This window comes from Pteropus alecto, unplaced genomic scaffold (genome assembly GCF_000325575.1).
Source record: "Pteropus alecto unplaced genomic scaffold, ASM32557v1 scaffold61, whole genome shotgun sequence".
Classification (NCBI taxonomy): Eukaryota; Metazoa; Chordata; class Mammalia; order Chiroptera; family Pteropodidae; genus Pteropus; species Pteropus alecto.
This window is the reverse complement of record NW_006434835.1, coordinates 17,587,251-17,597,207: the sequence shown is the minus strand read 5'-3', so window position 1 is coordinate 17,597,207 and position 9,957 is coordinate 17,587,251. Positions and strand designations below refer to the sequence as shown.

General features: G+C 37.9%; 1 protein-coding gene across 1 annotated transcript in view; it reads right to left on the bottom strand.

The window, feature by feature from the left end:
• WDR43 (WD repeat domain 43) overlaps positions 1–9,715 on the bottom strand; it is a 35,130-nt gene extending 25,415 nt beyond the window's left edge. The window contains exons 1-2 of the mRNA XM_006910354.2: positions 9,440–9,715; positions 3,031–3,168 (exon numbers count right to left, since the gene is read on the bottom strand). Coding sequence (XP_006910416.1) covers positions 3,031–3,168; positions 9,440–9,664 — 363 coding nt within the window. The 5' untranslated portion in view covers positions 9,665–9,715. The remainder of the gene's footprint in view (positions 1–3,030; positions 3,169–9,439) is intronic.
• Positions 9,716–9,957: the final 242 nt, after the last annotated feature.

The following is a 9,957-nucleotide window of genomic DNA, read 5'->3' as shown; positions in this document are numbered from 1 at the left end:
ACAAAGCAACATTTTCACTCTGTTCATCTAGCAATTTGTTTAGCATTGTAATACTCATGCTGGTACTGGTATAGTAAAAAATGGTACTATCATACATTACTAGGGGGTAGTATACCCTTTTAGAAAGCTAGTAACTGACAAATATAGTGGTAAAAGTTTGTGACACTTAAGTGAACTGGTAAAGTCAAATTCTAAAAAGTTTAAAGCCAGCACTTAAGGTAAAAATCACGTCTCGTCAAAACTAGCACTGAAAATTCCTTTTTGAAAATTAGTGTCAAATTTTTATCTCTCAACAAAGAAATCAGTTTCTTCAGGTAAAAACTAAATGTTTTCCTGTTGTTATAGATTGTACTATATGAATGATACTTTAGACATACTCAGCATAGCAAGATGCTTACTCACTCAAGAGGCACAGAAGAATGAGACGTCAGCTAGGGAAGGGCAGATTCAAGTCTCCTATCTCATACATATTCCAAGATTAGCTCATTTAGTAGAAGATGACAATAAATCACCTACACTGTAAGCAATTGTTATTTTTACTCTTTCTACCTGAATTCACATAAATTAAATATACACAGAACAAATCACCACTATATACATATCTAAACTAAGGATAAAAGTTAAAACTCAAAATCACTACTTCAACATATCGCTTCCACCTCACAAGAAAAATATTTGTAAACGTTAAGTTCAGTTACTTCCCTCCTCTCCTACCCATAAGCTATCTATTCAAAGACCTAAGTCCTATATTATAGACATACACAAAAAGAATTGAACAAAGGATATGAACAGGTAAATTCCATAGAAAGAAGCAGTATGAAAGTAAATTAAAAATTTCAAAGGTAGTAATCCAAGAGATACGAAGCAAAACAATGTAACATTTTCACTCTACTCATCTAACAATTTATTTAGCATTGTAATACTCATGCTGGTACTGGTATAGTAAACATGATACTTTCATACATTGCTAGGGGCTAGTATACCCTTTTGGAAAGCTAGTAACTTGTTCACTCATTCATTCATTTAGTCATTTAACAAATATTTATGCACTATCAATTACATGCCAAGGACTACACTAGGCATTTTCAATGTATTATTACGTCTAAATCTACAACACCTATTTAAGAGATGGAACATTAAATTACTTATCCATAATTATGTCACTAGAAGGATTCGACCCCAGGAAAGACTAGTTACAAAGTCTGGTCCCTTTCTACTTCACCACCCACCCCAACACTCCTAACCCTGACCCTTTCGGTTCTTTTTTTTAATAAACTCATTCCCTGTTAAAGACATGTATAATCCTGTGAAGTATCAAAATGAACTAAAAAGAAGTTCGAAGCTCCATCAGCAACATGTCTGCAGTCACAGTAACTGAGTAAAGCAGCTACCACAATGCACAGGATGCTAGGTAACTGATGATCACAAAAGAATGACCAAATCAAAAGATGGGCTTCTAACTACAGTGAGGTAAGAGTCCACCTGAGGACCACACTCAACTTGGAGAGGAGGGAGGTATAAAGGGAGATTCCCTTCTTGTTTTATATACCTCTGAATGCTTTAATTTTTTTTGTTGTACATTATTTTTATAATCTTTACTATTAAAATGAGTAACATTTTTAATGATTAAAAAGTAGATAAATATTTTTACTTATCTAATCAGTTGGGTTTTTTGTTAGTGTTATTGGTGTTTTATCTAGAATATTCAACAGTGGCAATAACGCTATTGAAATACAGGTACCATTCTTCCATCGCTGATATAAGTACAAATCAGGAAAACTTCCAGAAAGTATTTTTATACCATGTATAAAAAGCCTTAAAATTCAAACCCTTTGACTCATTAATTACAGGTTAGTAATTCTGGGAATCCACATTAAAATTGTAATAACTACAACCAAAAAAATCAGAAACCACCTAAATGGTCAGTAATAGTTAAATCACCAGGAACTATCCAATTTAGTGGGGTTTTAGGCAGTCATTTAAAATATTTATAACTAGTTCTTGAAAAATATGAAAATTGCTTATGTTGTAATTTTATGAAAAATATTAGGATATAAAGTAAATGGACAGAACCCAAATGTATTTTTTAAACATATGCATAAAACAAAGAAATATACAATATATTAAACAGAGGATCTTTCCACAGTACATTTAGGTATAAATTATTTCCCTTTTCAACATTATGTAGTTAGAAATTATCTATGAGTAGATGTTACTTAAAAAAGAAAACATTTTGTTTTATTCAGATACAGAAAGCATTCCTATACAGATATGAGTTCAGCGAACACCAGATATATGTTGCAATAGATATTGTCTGAAACAAATTACGGCAGTTAAGTTACTGTCTTACAGAACCAAACCATCACTTCCCTGCTCCTGCAAACCACAATTCAGCTAAATCATCACCAGTAGGCTCCAATAGGGGCTTTCAGAGGGAGACAAGTCTGGAGGAGAAACAAAGGACTTATTCCTTCCTGTCTCCCAGTCCCCATCACCCCACTGCTTCTTCACCGCAGCAGTGGCAATCTTTTTAGCAGCAGCCAAATGCAATTTTTCTAGCACTTGGGAGAACCGGTCTCATCACTTCCCTTCAGAGACACCAGCAGTCGGCTAGAGCCCCCTCCTCAGAGTTCTAGAACCCAGGCCCGTGAAGCCAACTCCTGAGCAAGAGACAGCAGCACTAAGAGCAACACCTGCTCCTCAAAGGTCTGAATTTCAAGACCTTTGAAATTTCAAAGACCTGGTGAACTCCTTCCTACACTTGCTTTCTGTGATACCTAGAACTCTTTTTACCTTTCTTATTTTCAGTCTAGTCAACAAGTCTTCATATTCTGATCTATAATAAGGACTGTTATCTATCATAGCTATTACCAAATTATTATTGTTCAGAATTTTAAATGTGGAAGGGGTAGAAAAATGCTTCTGGAGTGCAGATTCTATAGCATATCCTGAACAGTTATTTTTAATTAATCTCTAATATAGCAGTTTCCCGTTACATCTTTTATATAAAACACACACACATATACTTACTATTAATTTACTGTGTAATTCTCCTTTTACTGTACTGTATAATAAAATGCTACCAACTGCTGTACCAAGAGCCAACAAGTCAGTTTGGTTACTCGTTCCTATAGGTTCTGATTTCCTTTTTTTCCTTTGGGGACTTTCCTAAAAAAGAAAGAAAAAACAATGTTTTATTTTTTATTTCAAATACTGAAACATCATTAATGCATCAATGCAAATGCCCAATAGCCCACAAATGAAATGTGATTGCTAAGAGACACTTAAAAAAAAAAGTGAAGGTGGGATTCACTCTCAGATTTCTTTCTCAGTACTTTGGAAAAAAAGAGCTCATAATTCTCATCTTCCTATCTCTAGAAGGAAGATGTCAAATAGGACAACTTGGTATGCTCTCAGTATTCTCTTAACGGGTCCAAGCAAAGTCTCCAGTCCCAGAGATAGCTCCATACCCGAGCAGCCAACGCTTCCACATTTTCCTTTAATCTTGCCTTGCATCCCAGCTTTGTTTTCAGGAAAAGGGTCAAATGTTTTTTATATTCATAAATATGCATTTACTTCAATTTGAGTCAAAAAATAGTTGTAACTGGTAGAGTAGCACAGAGCACACACTAGAGAAGTTGCTCCAGTATCTGATCAACAGCTAGTCTGAAAGTTCCATGTTGTCTGGTGATTCCAATGACTTAAAACGTACAAGTTTCAATCTAATGTCAAATGCCACAAGACTTTTTGGATTTCTCTCAAAAATAATACTAACAGCTCCTGTCTGTCCACCAAAGAGACAATGAGTGATGACAATTTCAAAGTATTACATCAGTTTATAATGGCGAAAAATTATAATTTCGCAACTTCTCTTCCATGTTTGTGGTTTTTTAAATTAAAGCTCACCAGCCTAAATTTTAGCATAAAGCAGCTCTAAGAATCTGTTCTTTTACTGTAAAACATATCGGTACCATAGGAAAGAGAATATTTTCGCAATAGTGCAAGATCTTTGTTCTACAGCTTAAAAAAAAAGTTCAGGATACATAAAAATCTGCCCAATCCAAAAACCACCAATGAAAACTGTGATGTTACTAGTGCATAAGGAATATCAAGGAACAGATTTATAAAACATTTTCTATTTTCCCCCCTTTAAAACTATCTTACAGAGATGTTATATTTGAAGAATTTGATTCACTGGATACATTTAGGTCAACAATAACAAAAAAAGGTTAACAAAAAATAAAGTAACTTTTTATACACAGAAAAAATAATGCATTTTGCAAGTCATGAAAAATGTATCTACATTAATAAAACCAAAGTTACAATTAAAAGGGAAAGAATAAAACAGACTAATAATCTCATCAGTAACATTTAATTTGCTTGAAACATTGAAACTTTAGCACAAGTCATGTCCTAGATCCCAGATTGAATTAAATGAATTTCTAAAGCCACCTTTGATCCCAGAAGGCAAATGTGGTTTCTGCATAAGGTTATGAACACAAATACCTATTTCAGGCAAGGACAATGAGGAAAGTATACCAACCTACTACTACCTAATCAAAAAACTCTGGAAGACTCTAGAAATTATGTCTTCTACTTTTGGTTTCCCCAAATTTAATTAGAATTATCTACATTGAGGTTTCTAACATGTGAAACGCAGGCTGGTCCAAATATGTACAGTACATTTTTCTGAAGATTTGAATTGCATTAAAAAAAAAAAAATTTTAGAAATTAAATATTACCATATTCAATGCCCTAACTTCCCTATCAGCAAAATCTCTATTTTGGGGAGAAGCAAGCAGTCAACAAGTGGGAGGAGTATCCAGAGAATCTATGTCCTATTTTGCAGATCACTGAACTAAATCTAAATAATAATCCAGTTAACTAATCTCAACTAATGACTCATGTTTTGAGTTAGATGATCTTTTTTTTTTAAAAAAAACTTCCCATTCAGTAGGATGAGCATGTCCAAACAGGTGATATACATCAACCAAACCTGAAGTTTATATAACCAATGTACCTTTTAGTGAACTCTAATATTTTAACTATTACCCCATTATTAAATATTTGTGAAACCAAGAGTTCAGTACTACTGATTACAGATTATGATGGACCTTGATTGGCATTTTGAATATGAACCTGTTATTTCTGTGATAAAAACTTCAATGGTTCCCCCAAAGAGTAAATCAACATATAACAACTCTCTGGCATTCAAAAGCATCCACAATTTGCCTCAACTCACCTTTTCCTTTTCCAGCCTTATTTCCAATCCCATCCTTACATTACACTTCCTAATCACAACACGCTTTCCCGTTTTGCCTTTGCGTTTCCCTGCACTTGGGAGGGGTAGGCCTCTTCCTAACTAAACTCAATTTTCACTTGGTTAAAAATCTATTCATGCTTCAAGATTGCCTCAAATATCATTTCTCCACAAAATCTCTTCTTACTCTTAAAGCACAACTCATGCTCTGCTTTGCACTACAGTCACAGTATATCTAAATTGTCTTTCTTTTTTGTTTTAGTCACACCATCTTGTTTCCTCTAATATGCCTAGTGCTATATCATGTGCACATTAATTGTACATGTAACCATATAAAGTACTGGAACAGGTAGGCTAAAAATTTTAGTTCATATATTTGTGATTAGAAAATCTGAGTTCCTGAAGATACCAGGAATGAAGACTAAGAGGATGAGACTTTTTATTTAGACTAGTCTTTCCCAATATGAAAGTGTGACTGAGCTAAGCAATACCAGTCTGAAGAAAGCTTATCAGCATTTGATCCAAAAGGCAATAAGAAGACTGAGTGAGTCCTGAATGGCACATGTGCATGATTTATAAAAGCAAAGTATAGTACAAATGCGAAGAGACAGAGAAAACCATACATCCAAATAATGAGAAGTCCGAATTTGACCAACTAAGCAATGACTTTTTACACTGAGATTCCAGAGTAAGAAAACAGTTTACATGGAGAGCCAGTATACACACTAAAAAGAACATATATATACATAACTGAAACAAGTTTCACCAAAAAACTTATCCTTTGCTATGCAAAATAGACTCTGATATTGTCTATTCATTTTTTAAAGCCGTCACTAAATCTATTTCACAATCCACTAATGGATCAAAACCTATTTTTGAAAAACAGTGACCTCTAGACACTAAAAATTATGCCAAAGTTTGAAGTTTCATTCTACAATTAGTCTTCTATGCCATTTCTTGGCAAATGTTTCATGGATTCACAGTAAACAAAATGCATGTATTTTATATATAACTACATACAGTATTTACATTAAAAAAATAAATTCTAATACGCAGGAACTTCTATATCTGCCAACAGGATCTAATCTGCAAACTTTATCTTCTTTTGAAGTTTAAATACTGGAAAGACCTAAGACAGCACTGTACAGGGACACAACTAAATTGTGCTACGTTTCTAAGGGATGGGAGTGAAGATACTCAGCTCAGATTTTTCCTAGAAACATCCTAAGTGCTACAGTGCTTGTCCTGTCCAATGTCTGAAATTCCATGTGCTTCATTTAACAAGCACTGAACTGTGTGGGTGTGCTTTGCAGTGACAGCAAAGCAGTATAAACACATTTACTTTGGTAGCCAATAGTGAGAAGGTCTGTTTCTCCAGGGCTCTCTGGCAGTTAGAGAAGGAAAAGGAGCAAAGTTTGAGAGATTTAAGGGAGGTCTGAAATGGCAAGTTCAGTTCCTAAGTGGCTCAAGCCACTTAAATGTGGCTTTGGCTGAACATACAGCATCTCAGGTTCAGTTTACACACAAATCTGAGGAGCTCAAAAAATAGCATCCATCTACAGTCCATCAATCTGTCTCCTTGTACTTTGTCATCATTACAGGTCCTTTTCCTCCAGGCTCCATCAACCAAATGGAAAGCTCATCTATGTAATATCTATGAAAACCTCTAAAAACTATTTTGTCATAAACCTAAAGTATTATAATCATCATGTGACCAAGAACAAAAAGTAGCAACCTAACTTTTCTAAGCATTTATGGACTACTACTTTAACTTCTGTTATCTAAGAAAAAGAACACCAACTCATTTTGCTCCATTGATAATGTCACCAAACTTTGTCCCAGGGTGGCAAACTGCCAATTACTGAACCAGATGCAAGATACTCTTACATAATGATTTATATTGAGGAATGTAGCAGTAAATGATAAAATGAGCCCATGTGGAATACTCACTGATTCATTCAGTAATAATAACTAACATTTACTGAGCATTCACTACATGTCAGGCCATACTACGACGGTCATATAAACTGCCTCCTTTAATCCTCTGAGGACCCTGAAAGATGGGTGGCATCATCTCCATTCCAAATTTGAGTACCAAAGATCATAACAAGATGCCAGAACATGTGCTTCAGAATAACCCTTTTCATGCCTCATACTTTCAGCCTCACAGATGTAAAATAAATGAATTTAAGATGAGAACATGTTAAAATTTAAGTGGCAAAGATCCTAACCCAGGGACCCAGTAACAGAGGTGGAAGCAGTTGCCACAAATCACTCTTCATTTTCTGTCTTTAAAAATCACATGACCTTTTCGTTTTACACCATAGTATGTATGCAAGTTTTAATACAAGAAAACTGCTTCTCCCACTAATTTTCAAGCAAAACTGATGCTCTAAAAAGATACATCACCAAGATGATGAGTTCTGGATGTTTCTACATTCCTCCCAGTTCTCAATTCTGCAATTCAAGGTCTAAGGTTTCAGTGTAAAGTAATGAAACTCTGAACCAGGAATCAGAGTATCACAACTACTTTATCAGTTATTAAAGCTTTGTTAAAGTCATTTAAACTTTCCTAGTTCTGATCCTCAGTTTTTAAAAATGTAATAATTTCAGGGCATTTCACTGAGTTGTGTGGCTAAAATGAGAGCATTCAAGTAAAAGGATACAGAAACCTGTAATAATATATTTTTTTAATGTAGCCCTACTCTCATTTTTCAATGAGGCTCCCCCAATTAAAGTAACTTGCTCAAAGTGACAAAAGCAAGTTGGAGTTGAGTCCTGGTTATGAAACGAAGTCCAGATATTTTTCTATTGTATTAGAGTGTTACATATGATCCTAAACGATGACTTTTAACGAAAAATTTAAGCCTAGGCAAAAGTTTTATTCCTGAGGCATACAATGTGATTGTAGGTCAAGAGAAAAGCAAAGTGGGCAAAAAAAATTTGCCAGGCTAATATCAACAATTTGTTGCAGATAATTGAGAACTGAGCTCTCGACACCTGAGTTCTAGCCCAGGTCTCATTTTCAAATTTTTGTAAGTTGCTTAATTTTTTAGAGCCTCAGTTTCTTCTTCCCAAACATGACAAAAATTTGGTCTTTATCTTGCAAGGCTAACCCTGCAAATACAAGATACTAGTAAAACTTGTACCACTTAAGCACCAAGAATTATTTCAAATGCTTTATGCATTCATTATTAAACGTTAACCTTCACGACCACTTTATGAGGTGGGCACTACTATCCCATTTTACAAATGGGGAACTAAAGGTAAAATTACTATTTAGAAGCTAAGCCTCGATTCAAACGTAGGCAGTATAGCTTAATGCAGTTCCCACGTGTGTGTAAGTTAGAGATGTATGAGCAACTCAACAGTAAACGTTATCTTACCTGAAATGAACCCCTAACAGTGAAAAATGCCTTCCCAAACTCGGCAGTGCCCCATCTAAAGTCAAACTTCACCTAGACTCATTTATTAAGTTAAACCACTACTTCACTTTACCACCATACCCTAACGCAGACTTCAGACTTGGGTGGGAAAAGGATGTATAAAGAGGAGTCGAGGCAGATGTTTAAAAAACCAAAAAGTTCAAAAGGCTGAGAATGGAAATGAGCCTGGGAAATTCGAGAATTTATAGAGTCCCACGTCCTGGACGTGGAAGACAACACGTGGTGAGCCTGCACCCAAGAGTGGGGGGTGGGGGTGTCCGGAAGCAAGGGAGCAAGACTTGTTGATCCCAACCACCCAGGGCAAAGCCGGTGAGGGGTTAAGGGGTAGAAGAGTAGTGTAGCCTCAAAGTGGGGTTCTGTCAAAAGCCACGGCTCTGAAGAGCGCATGAGCAAAGCCCAGCAGAAGGTAGCTGTCCCTGGGGGACCCGGGCCTCGGCGAACATGGCGGCACCAGCAAAAGCGGGGCGCCGAGCAAACACCACATAGAGCCCGCTGATACGACTCCGGTCCACCACCAGTCTGTTTGGCCCGAGCACGCTCTCGCTGCCCTGTGGACAGGCCGCGCACGAGGCTGGCAGCATGGGCCCACTACGCGCCGCCGCCGCACTCCGTGCCTCCTCGCCCGGGGCCTCCGAGGGCCACGCGCGATGTCGGGCCACGAGCTGTCGGGTCTGCGGGACGCCGAGGCCAAGCCTGGGCGGATACCCGCCCCCCGCCGTCCCTCTCGCTTTACCTTGGCCTGCAGCCGAGCTGGCGCCCAGGCCAGGCAGGTGCAGGTACCGCTGAGGTGTGCTGAAGGCACATATTCTTGGTGCAGCCGGTTGTTAGCTGTCTCCCACACTCGCAGGTGACCGTCGGCAGACGCCAAAGCGAAGTAGGCCTGGCTCTGCGGGGAGAAGGCGCAGGGAACCCCCGCGGGAGACAGGGGGTCGGCAACTACGCCGCCGCCTGCCGCCATTGCTGCTCTGGCTCCGCGGCAGCCACGTGTTCGTCTGTGCGCAGGCGCACCGGCGCGGGGCGGGGCCTAGAGGGAGGAAGTGGGGCGGAGGGAGCGCAGATTGCCGAAGGAGTGGCTCTTCACGACGCAAGACTGCGTTGGGCGGGTCCACCCTGTGGACGGTAGCCTGCTGGGCCCAAAGTTAACTTGTACTGGTGGGAGAGAGGGCATATGGGGTAACTTGATTGTACACTGCGGGGCAGGGTCCATTCCTTTAAAAAAGGAAGAAGGAAAAGGTTTGAGTTTGCTTTCTT